The sequence below is a fragment of the Cucurbita pepo genome, chromosome LG09 (assembly GCF_002806865.2).
Source record: "Cucurbita pepo subsp. pepo cultivar mu-cu-16 chromosome LG09, ASM280686v2, whole genome shotgun sequence".
Lineage (NCBI taxonomy): Eukaryota > Viridiplantae > Streptophyta > Magnoliopsida > Cucurbitales > Cucurbitaceae > Cucurbita > Cucurbita pepo.
In genome coordinates this window covers 4,018,561-4,037,246 of record NC_036646.1, presented here as the reverse complement: position 1 = coordinate 4,037,246, position 18,686 = coordinate 4,018,561, and the positions used below count along the sequence as shown (strand labels likewise).

Here is an 18,686-nt window from a genome sequence, read left to right as displayed (position 1 = left end):
TCGAGCGTCCATGGTTGGGAGAAAATTTTAAATGGAAAGCAATAAATTCTAATTTTCTGACCCAATTTTCAATTTAATTAAAATTATATATATAAAAATAACGGATAGAGGAAAAATGATAGTGGGCCGTGTAAGCCTGGCCCAATATAAAGTCCATGTTCAACGGTTCACGATTAGGGTTTCTCTACTATAAGAAACTCGAATTTCGTCTTCCTAGTACTCTTGCTTGCAGGAGGACTCAATCTGGTTCAGAGAGGTGAAGATTTAGCATCCGCCGCCATGGTACATTTCCTCTTGCAGCGTTCCGATCTCCTTTTTCACTTCTTATTATCTGTACAATGCTTGAAATTCCACGAGCTTAGCAAGTTTCTGAATTCAGATTTATGTTAATGTTCCCTTTTACAGGTTAAGTACTCGAGGGAGCCGGATAACATCACCAAGTGTAAGTTTGTTCTTCTTAATTTGTATTTTTTTTTTTCGTTTCATATTGATTTTCGTTATGCAGTTGTTGTGATTTGCACTATTTCTGAAGTTCTGTTAGAAACTTAGAAGTTCAGAATCTAATGCTTTTCGTTTGTAATTTATATTCAGCCTGCAAAGCTCGAGGCTCCGACCTCAGAGTCCATTTCAAGGTAACTTAGCTGCTTTAACTTCTTTCTCATTTCATTGTTCTTCTTCGTTGGATGAAATCCCGCCAATTCTGTGCAAATATGTAGATTTTTAATACAAGTATTCATTTATAGTTGTTAATGTTTTGGATTAAGAGTAATGTCATCTACATATTTGATGCCGTGAATGTGATTATTTTATGACTGTCTGATATTAACCTGATGAAAAAAGCAGGGCTCTGTTGCCTATTTTGTGAATAGTGCTCTTGTAAACTTCAGGAAAATCGAATTGGATCATTATTGGGTGAACCTCTGTATAAATAATTGCTAAAGGTTCAGTAAATGATGCTACATAATCTTTGCTGCTTGCTGTCATGGTTGATAGTTTTTGGATTGTGCGTACAAGAGTTTTAATTTTGCACTATCTGACTTTATGTTGTGCATTTGATAATTATCTGGGGCTGATTGTAAGTTTGTAACCAACCTGATGAAAAAAGCAGGGCTCTGTTGCCTATTTTGTGAATAGTGCTCTCGTAAACTTCAGGAAAACTGAATGAATCGTTATTGGGTGAACCTCTGTTTTTCTAATTGCTGAAGGTTCAGTAAATGATGCTACATAAGCCTTATAGTATTTACTGTCTGTTGTAAGTTTATATCGATGATGGTACTTGGGACCTAAAATTTTATTGCTGATAGGCCTTTTTTTGTTTGACTCGAACAACAACACGGGTTAAATGTTAGTAAACTGTTTTTGATGACCATTTATTAAAATAATTTTATATTATACATACTAGATATTATGTAGAAATTGGAAAAAATTTACTACGTTTATGTAAGATTTTCTGAAATTGGACTTGTCTTGTAACCTGATGAAAAAAGCAGGGCTTTGTTGCCTCTGTGAACTGGGCTCTCGTAAACTTCAGGGAAACTAAGTGCATGGTTATTGGGTGAACCTCTGTAGTAATTATCACTGAAGGTTCAGTAAATTGTGCTACAATTTTACTATATCATAGTGTTCAAAAAGGTTGTATACATAAAATTTGAGAAAATAAGTTGATATACATTGAAGAAGTGATCCTAGATAGACATTTTTATGTGGGGCATCACCATTTTGCTAAGAATTATCTTGATAAATGTACCTGTTCAAAAAGCAGGGCTCTGTTGCCTTTTGTGAATGGTGGCTCTCGTCAAATTCAGGGAAACTGAATGCATTGTTATTGGGTGAACCTCTGTAAAGCTAGTTGCTGAAGGTTCAGTAAATGATGCTACACAAATAATATAGCTTATCGACATAGAACATGGATCTAATTGTAACAATTAACATTCTCATAGTAGAATTTCATACTGTTTTATTATAATAAGGTGTGGCTGTTCTCATTCTTGTCATTGTGAATTGATTTAATTTTTTACAGCTTGTATAAACTTCTTGAATGCATCCTTTGTTACCTGGTTTTTAACTTATTGCATCCACCATCATTTTGTTTGTCTGTAGAATACTAGAGAGACTGCACACGCCCTTAGGAAGTTGCCCTTGGCCAAGGCAAAGAGGTATTTGGAGGATGTTCTTGCCCACAAGCAGGCTATTCCATTCCGACGTTTCTGTGGAGGAGTAGGACGAACTGCACAGGCAAAAAATAGGCACTCAAATGGTCAAGGACGATGGCCTGTTAAGTCTGCAAAATTCATTCTAGATCTTCTTAAGAATGCCGAGAGTAATGCCGAAGTACGTATAACCTTCTCTCCTAGTTATGCCATCCCTGTTTTTGATAACGATTCTGACCGACTATGGTATCTTCTTAATTCAGGTGAAAGGACTGGACGTTGATTCTCTCATTGTATCCCACATCCAGGTGAATCAAGCACAAAAACAAAGACGTCGTACCTATCGTGCTCACGGAAGAATTAACCGTATGTTTTTTCCTTAAGATCTCAAAAAGAACAACACTAAATTGTTTCTGGGTTTGATCATTGCATAAACTATCTGGAACGTTTGGTGTCTATTTTTTCTTGTGCAGCCTATATGTCATCTCCATGCCACATCGAGCTTATTTTGTCCGAAAAGGAAGAACCTGTGAAGAAAGAGGTAAAATTTGTATTAGATTTGTATATATTATGGTGTTTAGGAAGGGTTGTTCATAAATGCTTGGTTTTGTGGTGGCAGCCTGAGACCCAGTTGGCAACGAGTAAAAGCAAGAAGGGTCAAGCTCTCCGCAGTGGTGCTTCATCCTGATCCAATATTATTGCCGCATTTTGTACTTCTTTTTTGGTTTTAAAGCAGAGTTTGGTTGCTTAAGTCAAATATTAGAACGAGTTGAGTTGTTCGGTATCCAATGCCTCTTAACTTTGTAGTTTATGGAATCCTCGATCAAGTTCATTTTGGATTTTTATTCCTTTTTATGCCAACAGTTCTACAAATCATTTCTTCTTTTTTACTCATCCATTTCTTTATCATCGACTCAGGTGACTTTGTTCGGGATTCTTTCACCGTAAAAATTTGATAATTAATGGCAAGGTAGTTGATTGCAATTTTAGGCTTATTTTAAGGTAAGCTTTGTTTGAAGATATGAATTGTCTTTGTTTTAAGATGTAAAATGAGTGAGGAGGTCTTTTGCTTTTATCAAGAGTCTTTTTTATCCTTTGGTTAAGAGAAGATTGCTAACTATCTCTCTATAGAGATAGGATTGCTAACCTTGGAGGGAGAGGTCTCTCCACTCTTTTTCTCGGGAGAAAGCCGAGGGGAGAGGTCTCTCCACTCTTTTTCTAGAGGGAAAGCCGAGGGGAGAGGTCTCTCGACTCTTTTTCTCGAGGGAAAGCCGAGAGAAGTCTTAATTTTTTTTTAGACCCAAACACTAGAAAATCTTTTAATTCAAAATATTTTTATTAATTAATAAATAAAATCATAAATTTTTTAAATTGAATTAATTAGATCATTTATGTTGTAAAACCAGAATGTTGTTTTACTTGGACACAATTTTAATATATATTTTAAAAAATTAACTTCAAATAGCTAAAAATTATTTTAAAAAATGTTGAAGAATAAATAATAATATAATTAATAATAAAAATAAATAAAATATATGTATATATAATTAAATCATAAATGTATATTTAACAACAATTCAACTAATCTAATTGAAAATGTATCTCAGTTAAAAATTAAAACAAAAATTAAGAAAAAGAATTTTTCTCCATTTTTTATATATTTATTTTTAATAAAATATTATTTTCAAGAAAATTCATGAATAATTTTCGTTTTTTCAATATAGACCAGCCAGACAAGGATTGAACAGAGTCGGGATAGAAATAGAAGCGAACCTCAAAACCAAACTCAGGGACAAAAAGGTAAATTACTACCTTTTTTTTTTCTTCTTTATACTGGTTGAGTAGATGCGCGAATTCAGCGGACGGCTGAGATCTTACGTCTAAATTCTTCCGAATCAGAACCGTTAAATACATACCGCTCTTCCTTTGATTTCTCAAAACAATTGACGTAGTTCTTCCGCTCATTTCCTCCGGCGGATCATTACCCTTCGAACTGCACATTGTCGTCTCCAAATTCGCCTTAAGGTTACTACTCTCTCTGATTCCCTTTATTTTGGGTTGTATCTTCTTAAATGTTTGCTCATAGCGGTATGAAACGATTTCCTTTTTTCCAAGTAGGTAGGTCTTTTCATTATAGTTAAATCTTCCTTTCGAATTCTCAGTAATTTTCCTTGACTACCTGTTTTTGATCGACGAATTATGTTCTACGCCCCTCCGCTGGTTTCGATCTGTCGATTTTCTAACATTTTTTTTTTCCATTTTTCAGATGGATTGGCAAGGGCAGAAGCTTGCGGAGCAGATGATGCAGATTATGTTGCTTGCATTTGCCGTGGGGGCCTTTTCGACTGGCTATGTTATGGGATCGTTTCGGACGATGATCTTGGTTTACGCCGGCGGTGTGATTCTCACCACGTTGATTACTGTTCCGAATTGGCCTTTCTTTAATCTCCACCCGCTCAAATGGTTGGATCCTAGTGTGGCTGAAAAATACCCTAAGCCGCAGCAGCCGGAGCCTGCGGTTTTGAAGAAGAAATCCACTAAGAAGTAGGTCTGTTCGATTTGACTTTGTTCTCGTATTAACACACAGTTTGAACCGTTGGATTACTAATTTCCCCAAAATCATGATACATACACTGTTTTTATGGATTATAATTTTGAAGTTTTAGAGAAAGACATGTCTCTTTTTTGGTTTTCGCTATTGATTTTCAGTTTATGGTTAAAATAGATTAAATCTTCATACTTTTAAGTTAATTGTCTGCTTTTCTTCCTTGGTTGTTAAGGATTTGTGGCTGTGATCATATGAATGTGAAGAGCATTTTGAAACTAAACTGAATTCATTCATCTAGAGGATGAATGTTGCATTTACAGATTGTCATCCGCACACCATTACATCCAGGAATGCATTGCAAGTTTTCATTATTCATACGTTCCTGTTTCTATTGGTCTTATGTACATTGTTTGCCTATTCTCAAGGTGGAATATAGCTTGGCTCTGAAGTTAGTCTACTTTCTTATGAAATTGGGCATTCGTGCACTCTTTTGTTCACTTGAGTTTCTAAAGGCACTCTGCTATATGTTCTGTGTGAATCGTGAGTTCTTCTTTGGGTTTATTATGTGATTGACTCTAAGGGTTGGATCGGGACTGAAGGGACTTTGGAGTCCATCTATGAGATCCAACATCGATTGGAGAGGGGAATGAGTGCCTGCGAGGACGCCGTACCTCGAAGGGGGGTGGATTGTGAGATCCCACAATGGTGGGAGAGGGCAACGAAGCATTCATAAGTGTGTGGAAACCTCTCCTTGGCAGATGCTTTTTAAAATCTTGAGGGAAAACCAGAAGGGAAAACCCAAAGCAGATAATATTTGTTAATAGTTGGTTTGTGCTGTTTCAAATGGTATCAGAGCCAGACACATGGCGGTGTGCCAGCAAGAATGCTGAGCCTCGAAGGGGTTCAAATGGTATTAGAGCCAGACACATGGCGGGGTGCCAACAAGGACGCTGAGCCTCGAAGGGGGGTGGACACCGGGCGGTGTGCCAGCGAGGACGCAGGGCCCTGAAGGGGGTGGATTGTGAGAACCCACATTGATTGAGTAGGGGAACGAGTGCCAGTGAGAACCCTTCACCCTAGTCCTTAAAGCGGGTGAATTGTGAGAACCCACATTGGTTGGAGAGGGGAACGATTGCCAACGAGGACGTTGGACTCTGAAGGGAGGTGGATTGTGAGATCCCACATTGGTTGCAGAGGGGAACGAGTGTCGACGAGGATGCTGGACCCCAAAGTGGGGTAGATTGTGAGATCCCACATCGGTTGGACTAGGGAACCAAATATTCTTAAGAGTATGAAAACCATTCCCTAACAGACGCATTTTAAAACCTTGAGAGAAGCTTACAAGAGAAAGTCCAAAGAGGACAATATTCACTAATGGTAGACTTGGTTATTACACCATCAAAAGATGGAGATCTATGTGTTCATCTCATTCGAGCACATAGCTAGAACATCAAGTAATTAGTGGGTTTACTAGTCGGCCATTGATAGCGTTACCCTCTTCCGACTCGACTCAAATTTCTTTTTCCCCTTTTTGCTTAAAACAACTATGTTTCCATATATCTCCGTGTACTGATGAAGTATTTGTAGAATACCACAGTGACCAAGAACATAGGACAAGGTTTGTTATGATAGTTACGTTTGACATTAGCCGAATGAGTCGATAATGGTCTCGTCGTGTTAAGATGATTTATGTTTCTAATGCTATGAATTGAAAATTTCTATATCAGCTGGAAATCTTTTGGAGTTCCATGTTCTTACTGATTTAGAGCATGTTTTTCACTATGGGATAAGGTTTTGAATATCTTGTTTGTACACTATTTTAATGAAGATATCAATGTAGACCTGCAGATTAATCAAGTCATTCAACTCTTGTTTCTCCTTCCCAAGGTTTTATCAGCTTATTTCTTCTCTCCCCTTCATTTTTTCTTGTGATGTTTGCTGACATTATTATGATAAATGAATGAGAATGATCTACTCTTTCGATTTTCTTCGTTTATTTCATTTACGTACGCTTACTTCACGACCCCGATGAACTATGATAATAATACATGTGTGATACGTTTGACCTATTTAAAGGCGTGTAATATGGTAAACTTGTGTTTGAAACCGTTAGATGTTATGTTTCTTTCAAACCTTTTTAGGTTTGATGTTAAATTCGATTCATCATATTAGTCATGATTGAGCTAATTCTAGAGTGAGTCGTCTTGGGTCTTAGATTTCAAGTTCGATCTCTAAGTTATTCATCCTGCTCTTGGTTGAAATCATTCGTTAAATTAATTTTCCAGGACCTCTAGCTTTGCAAAATTCAGCATGGTTGGCGCTTATCAATGTGGGTAGAATTCATCCATAGTTATTTTAAGGTGGCCGATAATAGTGTAATTTAAAGCTTTTTATATGCTTTTTCACCGGAAAAATGAGTGATAATTTGTGAGTATTTTATCTCTCTTTTTAAATTTGTTAATTACAAACTAAATTATATTAATAGTCTTAACCAGATAAGACATTCAATCTTATTCATATACTATACACCTTCTATGTTGTTACTCGAACACGATCCTCTTGAATATCATATTGTTTTAGATTATATTAATAGTTAGGAATTTTTTATACAATAAATAATATAATCTAATCACTACTCTATTAAACAAAACCTCCTTGATCTGAGCAAGACAATCCTCGGAATAACCATCGAGGAGCACCATTGAGTTACATGCCGAATGATAATATATATATATATATATATATATTTTTTTTTGTCTTTGCTATGATATTAATTTAATTAGTTAATTAATCATAATAAATATATACTTTAATTGAATAAATAATTATAAAGGTTAATTTTTTATACTAAATTATTATTATTATTATTTTTTTTTTGGCAGAAATTTATATTTATATTTTAAAAAAATAATTCCCAAATATGTCTAAAATTTCCGGAAAGTAAGATGCGGCAAAAGGGTTGAGTGCCCCATCGTTCTCACTTAAACCCCCCGACTCTGAATATCTGAGAGAGGCACCTTGTCGAGCACGAGTTTCAACTCTCAAATGGCGCTTTCCCTTTGAGACCGATTAGGGTTTCTCTTTCACTCTCCATTGCAAGCACAATGTTCGGAGCTCAACTCTCCTCCTCCGCCTTCGGCACTCCACAATCAACTCCGGCCTTCGGTACTCCACAATCAACTCCGGCTTTCGGCACTCCACAATCAACTCCGGCCTTTGGCACGCCGGCGTCCACTCCGGCCTTCGGAACTCCATCGGCATCCCCCGCATTTGGAAACTTTTCCTCAACTCCTGCCTTTGGAACTCCATCTTCGTCGTCTTTTGCTACCGGCTTCGGCTCGTCTCTTTTCTCCACTCCTTTCTCTTCTCAGCCTTCACAACAGCAGCAGCAGCAGCAGCAGCAGCAGCAGCAATCGCCGTTGTTTCAGCTACCAGCAGCAACAGGATTTGGTTTCCAGACTCCGTTTGCAGCGCCTCAGTCCAGTCCATTTCCAAATGCTCAATTGACCACTCAGATGGCCCCGGTGGCACCGCTTCCTTTCTCCATGGCAGATCGAGATATTCAAGTACGTTTCTGAAAGTAACTGGCAAGAACTAGCAATATCTCCTTTCTCCTTCTGTGTCTGCGCCGTTTATTTTGATTGTATTGTCTGCATCAGGCAATTGTTGAGGCTTACAAGGACGACGCAGGAAACCCTAAGTATGCTTTCAAGGTTTGTATTACTGTTCTCGACTGGAATCGTAGTGCCTTTGTGTTTTTACCCTCGCTTACACTTGAGAATTGATAATCGTGAGGAAGAATATTATAAACTTTCTTTTAAGTTCTAGAAAATTGTGTATTCATCATTTCCAGTTGCTAGGAAGTTGATATTTGTGTTTATTTTGCAGCGTTTGTTGTTCAGTGTAACTGATCCTCAATATAGGGCGAAACCTGCTGGTGTGTCGGATGTGAGTTCCGTATATCGTGTTTTTACGTCTGAAGAACTTTCATATCTTTGTATGTCTTTTTATCATCGGATTCTACACTAAGTGCGGATAATAGTTTGCATTGCCAGATAATGTGGGCTGAGGCTATGGCAAAACTTGAAGGCATGGAAAGTGCTGATAGAGAGCGATTGTGGCCACAGCTTGTTCAAGGTTTTAAGGATTTATCTCAGCGATTGAAGGTATTTCAATTTACTGCGAAATGTGTTGCGAAATTCTTTGATTATATTTTAAAATATTTGTCTCAGCGCTTGAAACTTGTGTATGTCCTCAATATCTTTGCATATTTGATTATGCTCTATGAGTTTTAGCATATTTTTTGTTACAGCATCAAACTTTTTGTAGTTATTTCCATCAACGATGATGGATTTGCAGGCGTGTTCTTAAGCAATGTTAACCATATACATATAAATTTGAACCTGCGTCATGGATCTGATTAGATACTTAGAGTTCATAAGGTGGCTGATCCAAAGTTACATTTGAGAGATTGTACTGATGGATGCAATTATATTTCTAGTTCACCTTTTTCACTGTATTAAGGATTCATTTTATTTCGAACTCAATTATTATTATTTCGAACTCAATGATTAATTAAGAAAAACGATAGGTTTGAAATAAATATATAGTTCGATGATTATAGCTTCCCTTAAAAAATTATTTTGATAACCTTTAACATAAATAAAACTTATTTAAGATAATCATGTTTGGACTTACTGAATGGCTAAACTTGACCTAAAATTTTATAGTTTATTTAAATACACAAGATTTAATTTTCTTTAAAGTAAATTTATACTTTCGGTTATAGTGAAAAAAATTAAATTCATGATAACCGTACACATTAAAGTGTAAGCATTATTCAAAAATAAAATTCTAATAGCAAGCAAGATTGTCCTAATGTGCTTATATAGAACTTTTTCCTCATAAATATCAGTAAGATTCAAAATGTCGCTAAGGTATTGCCTCCGTTGTGCCTGTACTGTATCTGCCCCTTTTGGATGTTAATTGTTGTGACAAATTCTGGTCCTTGTGTAATTGACATTCAAAACTGTTAAGTGGGAGAACACAAGTTATGTTTGATAGGATGCCAATTATGTTTATTTAATCCATCAATGTTGGTGGAACAAATGCAATAGCCTAGTGACTGGTTTTATGTTTTCATTCAAGATTATTAATATGTTCTTGGATGAGTACGATTATCTTTATGTTCAAGTTGCAGGGCATATGTAAATTGGAAATATCCATGGTATATCACTATTGCGTGTGCTGAAAGTGCTGTGCCATATTAGCTTCTGCGTGTGCTTCCAGCATGCCTTGTGAAAGTTTTTTTATTCCAATTGAAATGTTCTTAAAAGTTGTCAAATAGTGAATCTGTTTTGTTTCTGTTACTGTTTATAAAAATATTTTTAACATCTGAAAATATCTTAAAAGAGTAATATTTGTGCAACCCATTTTAAGTGTATTATCCTTTTCACACGTCCTCGTGTTTGCTGAGTGAAGCAGCCTGGTTTGTTGCACTGACACTTCTGGGGTTAATACAGATTCAAGATGAAGTCATTCTTTCTGATGCTGAGAGACTGCGGATGACCCAAAGCAATGTCAAAACGGTAATCTGATGCTTCCTTGAGGATAAATTTTTTTAATTTCTTTTTTTTTAATTGACGATTGCTTTATACAGCTTCAGAGGCATTTTCTAGCTGATACTCTACCTTGGATCCAAAGATTGAAACAGAAGGAGCAAGGTCTTCAAAGGCGTCTTTTGAGAGTATGTATTATTTTTTATAATCAGTGGGCCAAAAAGAAAAAAGAATGATAAGGATGTGATCTTCATGTTTTCCTTCCCTCCGCCCCACCCAACACACACACACACACAAAATGTTCATAATGCTACTGATGCCAAAGTGCTTCTATTTTATATTTTCCCTTTTGTTCGATTAAAGATGATGAGAGTTGTGGAGGCGCTAGAAAGTAAGGGTTGCCGAGTGCCTATAATGACAGGGGAGGCTGAATTGGCTGAGAAGTTAGCTTTGATAACAAGACAGGTAGGTATCCTTCCCCCCCTTTACCTCAATTTCAAAAACTGAAAATATCCATGCACGGAATTCGTAGCGCATTTCCATAGTTGAATCAAATTCAACTTTATCCTCATTGTTAAACATGTAAATTATTGCAAAATTTAAATAACTTGATAAAATTTTCAATTATCATTCAGCAAAAAGAAACAGACTGAAATTTTAGAATCAGTGCTTTAATTTTTCTTTCTAAAGAACATCGTATTTACATTATCTTTTATTGCTTTTTAATGTTTACTATAATATGATATTATTGTCTACCATTATAATATACCTTAAAAATGAATTTAGTTTCCATGTAGGAGGGCAAGTTGTCTTCTTCTTTATCAAGTCAATGGGAGGATAAACTAGAATTAAAATTTTAACTAGGGGAAAATATGTTACTTACCCAAAAAGTTGTTTATCGTAATGAGATTCTTGGACATGTTTCAGTTGAGAGGATCTGGAGCAGAGCTTTCGAGGAGGGTGAAAAATTTGCTTACAATTACTTGTGGTCAAGCAAATGGCTCTGGTGCTGGTAATTCTATCTATCTTCAAGGTTCGACAAAAATACACGAACAGAGTCTTGCTGATATGCAGGAGGTGCGTATATGTGTTCGGAGTCTGCTTTTTCACTCGAAGTTTTGCTGAAAATAAACATAATGAGGTTTACCTAAATTGTGTTGACAGTCTTTCAAAAATAAAAGAAAAATGTGGTATAATGATTTGTTAGTGAGAATTTTGTTAAATGCAGTTGTGTTTTTGTCTGATTTATTAACCAACATCATCTACATGTCGTGTGCCAGGTATTGCAGCAGCAGACCGAGGCCATTGCTAGACTTGGAACTGTTTTAAAGCGAGATGTTAGAGACATGGAAATTATAATGGCTGAAGACAAAGAGATGATAGATGATTTGAGTTAAAAGGAATTGAGTTCACATTTCTAGCCGATTTCCTGTTTTGTTATTGATATATTTGCCTTGAATTTTCCAAAAGGAAAAATTAAAATCTGATTTCAAATGTTTTATATGCTGCTCAAGTTATTCGTCTAGTGCTGGCCGACATCTCTTCAGAGAGCCTGGGTTAGTAGTACTTCGTTAAGATGTGGTCAATTTGAAATGTTTAATACCTATTCGATTTTGATTCGATGCAGGGTTAAGGGATGAACTGTAATTGAGTGATAAGGCAGCGTGAACAGTTGCTATGTTGGTCGCTTAGCGTAGTCGACATCAGCAAGGTATTGGATTCATGAAAAACCTTTAAATTCTTGGTATTTGGATGATGTACCTCTTTATTATATAAAAGCTTATGCTAGGAAGAAGAAATGTGGCTTCTTAAATTTTAGTTTTGTATACTTTATAGTTAGATATGCATATCTTGAGTAACCCCTCAAGGTCGATATTTTCTCTTTAGTTGGGGGAAGACTCTACACGAATCGGATTTTTTTAAGGAACATATCAAGAGAATTAGATTTGGTTAGACAATGTGGTTGGTAAACAAGGATTGGTTTTTTATCAAGGTACGGAATCTCTTGTCAAATATTCAATATGATTCCTTCCACAAGATTTATTTATTTTACATATTAGGTGTCGGTTTTTGTTATTAAAACTTGTGAAAGTTACAGAGAGATTATAGAGATTAGAGCGAGGGAAGGAAGAAACTGGAGGGGGTTATGCTACAATTGCTAGAGAAACAAATGTTATATATAAAGGGAAATGGAAGTTTTAGAAGGCAACTGCGAAATATTATCAAGTTTTGAGATTTTGAATGATGAAAATATGTTCTTTGCACTTTGTGTTAAAAATTAACTTTTGTTTTTAAGTTATCTTGACTCGTTCGTTGGATAAAGTTTTTATTTATAATTTTCTATTTTTAAAATTAGAACTTTTTTTTAACTTAATTTGTTTTAACCATTTTTTTTTATAACAATTCTTCTCATGATGTTTTTGTAATTTAAATTATATAGAATTTCATATAATTATGTTGTAAAAAAATGCAAGTTCATGTTTAATTGAAATATATGTTTGCAAAAATTTCATTTGACAACTGATTTTCGTGAAAGTAAAGCTAACTTTAATAATTTCAATAGTTACTTAGAACGAAAAAATTTGAATTTGATTAATTTCAACTTCTAAGTTTATTTTTCGTTTAGAACACACATAACATTTACAAATAAAAATTGTATCACTCATGAGTTCGATAAAGGGAATGATCATAGGAATGATCATGGGTTTATAATTAATGAATATTATCTTCTTTTGAGGAAGCTCAAAGCAAAGCCGCGAAAGTTTATGCTTAAAGTGGATAATACCGTACCATTGTAGAAGTCGTATCGTGGAAGTCATCTTCATCTAACAATTTTCATATTCCTTTTTTTTCCGTATCTTTCATATCATATCTTATAAAGGAATATGACTGAAATTTTTCAAACTACATAGCATAAACTTATTCAAACTACAGAGCATAAATTTCTACTTTCCTCATTCATTACTGCAAAATATAAAACGAAAACAAATTATACCACAAAAATCAGAGAAGAAGGAGAAGAACAACAATTACAAAATCAAAAAGGAAAAAAAGAATCGGGCCCAACCTGAATCTTGCTTGCCCTGTTAGCAAACTCTTCCCTAAAGCTGGCCAAAAGAATGATGGGTTCCTGCAAGCAATTACAGCAATAGCTTGACTGCTACAACAATGGCGGCCACCTTCATAACCCACAATCATTTCTCATCATCCAATCCTGTCGAAACTCTCCGACACCGTTTTCATTCTGGGCCGAACTTCCGGGTCACTCTCTGTACAGGCGAGCGCCACGTGGAATACAGCAAGCACCTCTTTCTTGGCATGTACTTCTTGTAGAAGAGAAGGGTCAACCAAATCCGACAACGGCTTAGCTTCTTCAAACCCTTGCCTGACCCACCTCACCAAATCCGGAATCTCCAAAGAACTCGACGCGTTCGGAGAAAGCTCCGGCGGCTTTCCGGTGAGCAATTCGAGGACCATTACACCGAAGGAATAGACGTCCCATTTTTGGGTAGGGCGGGCGCCGGGAGCTCGAGCCTCCGGAGCGCAGTAGTTGTTGTTGCGGTCGGTTGGGGCGGATTTGAGATAGGAGAAGGCGCCGCCGATGAGGCCGCCAGAGGAGGAGGGATTGTTGCCGGTGATGGTGATCAATCTGCTGAGGCCGAAGTCGGAGATGTGGGGGCGGAATTCGTTGTCGAGGAGGATGTTGGAGGGCTTGATGTCGCCATGGACGAACTTTCTTGGGCTGCACTCGTGGAGATAGGCCAACCCCCTTGCAGTTCCCTTGGCAATTCGTAGTCTGGTTGACCATGAAAGGCTTGAAGATGGCTGCCCGTTTCTCCCTGTTTGGTTGACATCAGGAATGCGTCACATTAGTTCAAATTTCCAAAATATATGCACCAATAAGCAGATATTCATAGTGTAATTTGCAAAAGCTAAGAGCCTTTCCCTTGTTTTCTCCATAGTCAGAGACCAAATGATGATAAGAGTATATGTTTTCAAGTAGGAATTATGGACAATGGTGGCTAATAAAGCGTAGGGTATAAACTAGTTGTATCAGTTTCAATATTGGATGATATAATCATAGCTACTTTATAATTATATGAACTAAATTTAAAAAAATGTTGAAGTGAATTTCTATACAAACTTATCAAAATCAATGAATAATTTGATCTTATTTGATTATAACTCCTCTTTCTAAGAAGCTACTTTTCTCTGAACTAGGATGAGCTACTCTCCCAAAAAGGTTGGAGCTTTCTTCTATTATTAGACATATACGAGAAAAGGTGTCAAGAATGTCATAGAGGTCACGTGTCTACAATCTCTGTGTCTACAATTTCTGGGCTTACAATGATAGGTCAGTGAACTGCTGAGGATTGGACCAAGACAAATTTGCTCAAAGCATCGAGACCAAAAAAATCTATCCAACTCAAACTTAATCATTTTCGATCTTATACTTCATCGAGCCAAAACCCATGATATATACATTAAACTATTACATTTGGTTGATCTCATAGTTTTTTTTTTTTAATTTTACAACTCTCTAAAATTATACGTCAATTACACTTCAGGAGTGTACATGGGTCGGGTCGGGTCGGGTTGGGTTGGTTTAGGGAATATTTTGGACTAATCCAAAAGTTTGGGTTTGTTGGATTAGTAACCCAACCCAAAAATTAGAGATAGTTAAAAAATATATATATATTTATCCAAAATTCATTAAAAAAAAATTAACAATTCACAAACAAAACTCAAACAAATCTATAATAATTTAGGAAACTAATTCATTCTAGTAACATGAGCCTCAAACATTAAAACAATAAGATACTATAATATAAAAGTTGTATATAAGTACCAAAGATGGTTGGTAATCCTAAAATAATACTTTAACAAACTCTATTCATGTATAATATGTTAATTTATATTATAAATTTTTGTTTGGTTCGGGTGAACCCTAAGTTTGACCAGTAAACCTCAAACACAAACCGAATTTATTCGAATTCAGTAAAAATAAACCAACCCAAGGGTTAAAATGATTGGGATTAAGACTATTTTCAAGTCACTTGAAATGACCTAATTGGGAATAGGCAAAGAGTTGACTGGTTGGTTACTAGACTCATAGCCTCAGAATGCCTAAGGAGCAGCGCCCACAATCCAAGGCTACGTGGAAAGTGCAGTGGGCACAGCGCGGGGACAGCCATTGTTGGATCCCACGCTTGGCAATGGCATTTAGGCACCAAGCATTGTGCCAAAACTACACCCCTTCAAGTACCGACCCAAAACTAGAAGACAATTATCCAATATGGGAATTTTCTCCCCCACTCCACCCAGATAAATGTTAAAAAAGAACTTTGCATTAATTGTGTCTACGGCCGCCGAAAAGATCATTGATGAACGGTCAGCTGAGTGGAACCCATATGTCCAAAAGCTACCAGGGGTAGGAAAGCTAGCCCACTAATGTAATAACTAATTACTGGTGTTCTGTGACGTAGAGACCTGAATTCTAGCTACGAGATCATGGAGATTGTGAAAATTAAAGCAATCCCAGAACAGAAAAACAAGAACAATCGGGAAGATTGTGAGAATTAAAGCAATCTCAGAACAGAAAAACAAGAACAATCGGGAAGATTGTGAAAATTAAAGCAATCCCAGACCAGAAAAACAAGAATAAGCAGGCAGATTGTGAAAATAAAAGCAATCCCAGAACAGAGAAACAAGAACAATCAGGAAGAATGTGAAAATAAAAGCAATCCCAGAACAGAAAAACAAGAACAATCAGGTAATCGAGTGGAAAGGAATGATTGAACGTACCGCGAAGTGCAGAGGCCAAGTTTCCATTGGAGATAAAATCACTGATCAGGAGCTTCTCATCTGGCGCCCAGTAATAAGCTCTCAGTTTCACAATATTGGGATGTTTTACCCTTCCAATGGCCTGCACCTCCGCCGCGAACTCCTTATACCTCTGTTCTCCGCCTTCGCCCAGCCGCCGTACGGCCACCGGAATCCCATTTCCGAGCACCACTTTGTACACAATCCCCAATCCACTCTTTCCCAGCACATAGGCCGATGCTCTCAGCAGCTCGTCCAGCTCGAACGTAAAGCCTTTGTCTATGGCCACAAGCCCTCCTTCTTCTCTGTTTCCGTCACTGTTCTCCTGTTCCTCCATTTCGGACTCCTCGTTCTTATTATGTCCATTCATACAAGGAAAATTGCATAGATCGTTTTTCTGGTTCCCTCCGAGTTTTCCTTTGGACGTACAGCTACAGCCGTTTGGATTGTCTTTACTTCGCCAATATATGTATACTATTACCAGGCCGATAAACGCCACTCCGGCGGCATCGGCGGCAGAGATGAGAATGATTAATCCGGCGCCCAAGCCTTTTCCAGGGGCATTGTACGAAGGCCTAGAAGCCGGATTTCCCGGTGAGCCACGCTCTGAACTCCCACAGGATTTCTGAAGAGGAAATCCGCACAACTTAGGATTGTTGAGAAATGCAGTTGGTCCCTGATTTGCAAAAGAACCAGTCTGAGGTATGCTTCCACTCAAATTGTTGCTCCGGAGGTCGAAACTCACCGTCACCGGCAAATCTCCTAGCGTCTTCGGAATTTTTCCCGATAAATGATTGAAGGACAGGTTGAGCGTACCGGAAAGTGTCGTCAGTTCCCCCAAATCCTCCGGAATCGGTCCACTGAAATCGTTGGATGAGAGGTCGAGTTGCCGTAAATTATCCATCCCGGACCACATACCAGAAGGAATTTCTCCTTCAAATTGATTTCTAGCGAGTATCAAACGCTGCAATTGCTTGCAATTCTTCAATTCGTCGGGGATTGGTCCAGCGAAAGAATTGTTAGAGAGATCGAGGTTTTGAAGCCTCGGAATGTTGCAGATCGAAGGGGGAAAAGGACCAGAGAGATTATTACTATAGAGAAATAAGCTATGCAAAGAGGTAGCATTAAACAACTGCTCCGGTATCGAGCCGTAAAAATTGTTGTTATGGAGGTTCAATCGCCGGAGATAAACAAGCGAACCAAGCTCAGAAGGAATATAGCCATGGAGACTCTTACCAGAGAGAGCAATCCCAACCACACGCGAATCACCGGAAACATTCATGCAAGAAATGCCAGACCATCGGCAAGGCGTGGAGTCATTCTCGTTCCAATCAGAGAAAATAGATGAATCAGGCGACTGATCAACCGCCGACTTGAGAGAAAGAAGCGAGAGACCGTCCGGCGAAAGGGCTAAAACCTTGAACGAGACATGAAAGTGAAAAATGAAGAGGAGAAACAACAGAGTCTTCTTCATCATCACCACCGTCGTCTTCCCCGAAAGCGGCGGCGACGGAGACCGGAGAAGGAAGCAGTAAGCAGAAGAAAATGGAGAAAAAGAGGAATCGAACGGCGACGAGAATATGGAGGAAGATCGGAGGTTGATCGGAATGAAGAAGAGGAAGTGAGAAATGTTGTTAAAGAAGAAGAGAGGTGGTTGCCTATGAGACTTTGGATGAAAGGATAAATAAAAAGGATAAATAAAAAGGATAAAATAACGGTAAAAATTAAAATTACTCATTTTCATCTCCATTATTTCAACTCAATTTTCATTATTATTATTATTATTATTATTATTATTATATTGGTAAAAATTAAATCTGATCGTTCGATCATGAAAAACTTTCGACGGTTAAACGTTGTTGTGAGATCCCACCTCGGTTGGAGAGCTAAACGAAGCATAAGGGTACGGAAACCTCTCCCTAGAAGACGAGTTTTAAGTTCAACCTTGAGGGGAATGTCAAAAGAGTACAATGGTGGGTTTGAGCTCTTACCGTTAGTTTTAGGGTGTGGATGTGTTTGATTACAAGAATTTTGAGTCATAGTGTGTCGGTAAAAATAGATGAGAGTCCAGAAATGTGCATCTTATCTTAATCCCGAGTCTTTGTATACCATAATGCATGATTATGGAAAATGGCACGTGTTTTGAAGATCAATGTGGATGATCACTTTCTCGACCCAGGTACCTGTTTGTCGCGCATTTAGAGTGCAAATGAGATTGTGAAGAAAAAATGTGCGTCCATGTAGTTCAGAACTACTATCTTCGAGTAGTTTGTATACATTGACATGGTATTCAAGAGAACTCATTCAAGCAGAGATCGAGTGGGAGCAAGAGCAAACTCAGAGAGTTTTCTCTGGATTGTGAATTAAACGAGAGGTCAAAAAGAGATCCAAAGGGAGATACGAGAGCTAAAAAACTTCCGTCAAGAGCTCTCTCAATTGAATATTAAACAAAAGCGGTAAAAATTCAAAATGAAAAAAAAAAAAAAAGACACACGCATGTGCTCAAGATCAAGAGGCATCGGGATGAAGTTCTAAATTAGTTTATATTATTAAATTAGCGCTTTTAAAACTATAGGATAAAATTTAATGCAATTCCAACTCACGTGA

General features: G+C 37.3%; 4 protein-coding genes and 4 non-coding genes across 9 annotated transcripts; 7 read left to right on the top strand and 1 right to left on the bottom strand.

Annotated features, from left to right (window-relative positions):
- The first annotated feature begins 145 nt into the window (after positions 1-145).
- On the top strand, positions 146-3,040 carry LOC111801780 (60S ribosomal protein L17-2). The gene is made up of 7 exons (XM_023685935.1): positions 146-282; positions 406-442; positions 592-632; positions 2,101-2,331; positions 2,414-2,516; positions 2,624-2,691; positions 2,770-3,040. Exons 1-7 carry the CDS (start codon positions 280-282, stop codon positions 2,836-2,838), a joined length of 552 nt encoding a protein of 183 aa, XP_023541703.1. The 5' UTR covers positions 146-279; the 3' UTR covers positions 2,839-3,040.
- Positions 834-964, top strand: LOC111802791. The gene has a single exon (XR_002816325.1). It is a non-coding gene; the product is annotated as a small nucleolar RNA snoR74 (small nucleolar RNA).
- Positions 1,099-1,228, top strand: LOC111802793. Its single transcript, XR_002816327.1, has one exon. It is a non-coding gene; the product is annotated as a small nucleolar RNA snoR74 (small nucleolar RNA).
- On the top strand, positions 1,481-1,607 carry LOC111802792. Its single transcript, XR_002816326.1, has one exon. It is a non-coding gene; the product is annotated as a small nucleolar RNA snoR74 (small nucleolar RNA).
- Positions 1,753-1,881, top strand: LOC111802794. The gene has a single exon (XR_002816328.1). It is a non-coding gene; the product is annotated as a small nucleolar RNA snoR74 (small nucleolar RNA).
- Positions 3,041-4,416: 1,376 nt separating the features above from the next.
- LOC111801961 (probable signal peptidase complex subunit 1) lies at positions 4,417-4,898 on the top strand. Its single transcript, XM_023686211.1, has one exon. The coding sequence runs from the start codon at positions 4,417-4,419 to the stop codon at positions 4,696-4,698; it is 282 nt and encodes a 93-aa protein (XP_023541979.1). The 3' UTR covers positions 4,699-4,898.
- Positions 4,899-7,650: 2,752 nt separating this feature from the next.
- Positions 7,651-12,055, top strand: LOC111802620 (nuclear pore complex protein NUP54). Of its 2 annotated transcripts, XR_002816271.1 has the most exons (10): positions 7,651-8,264; positions 8,358-8,411; positions 8,587-8,646; positions 8,754-8,864; positions 10,221-10,286; positions 10,358-10,444; positions 10,620-10,721; positions 11,184-11,333; positions 11,537-11,812; positions 11,884-12,055. XR_002816271.1 is itself a non-coding variant. In XM_023687054.1 (9 exons), the coding sequence occupies exons 1-9, from the start codon at positions 7,803-7,805 to the stop codon at positions 11,651-11,653; spliced, it is 1,209 nt and encodes a 402-aa protein (XP_023542822.1). In that variant the 5' UTR covers positions 7,651-7,802; the 3' UTR covers positions 11,654-12,055. The 2 variants fall into 2 exon arrangements, 1 of the variants encoding a protein (XP_023542822.1); XM_023687054.1 differs by having other exon boundaries at positions 11,537-12,055.
- Positions 12,056-13,109: 1,054 nt separating this feature from the next.
- Positions 13,110-17,763, bottom strand: LOC111801377 (receptor protein kinase-like protein ZAR1; the record flags this gene model as incomplete). Its single annotated transcript, XM_023685354.1, has 2 exons — positions 13,110-14,095; positions 16,062-17,763. Coding segments are annotated over 2 exons (2,337 nt in total), but the record flags the coding sequence as incomplete, so codon positions are not given.
- Between the last annotated feature and the right edge of the window lie 923 nt (positions 17,764-18,686).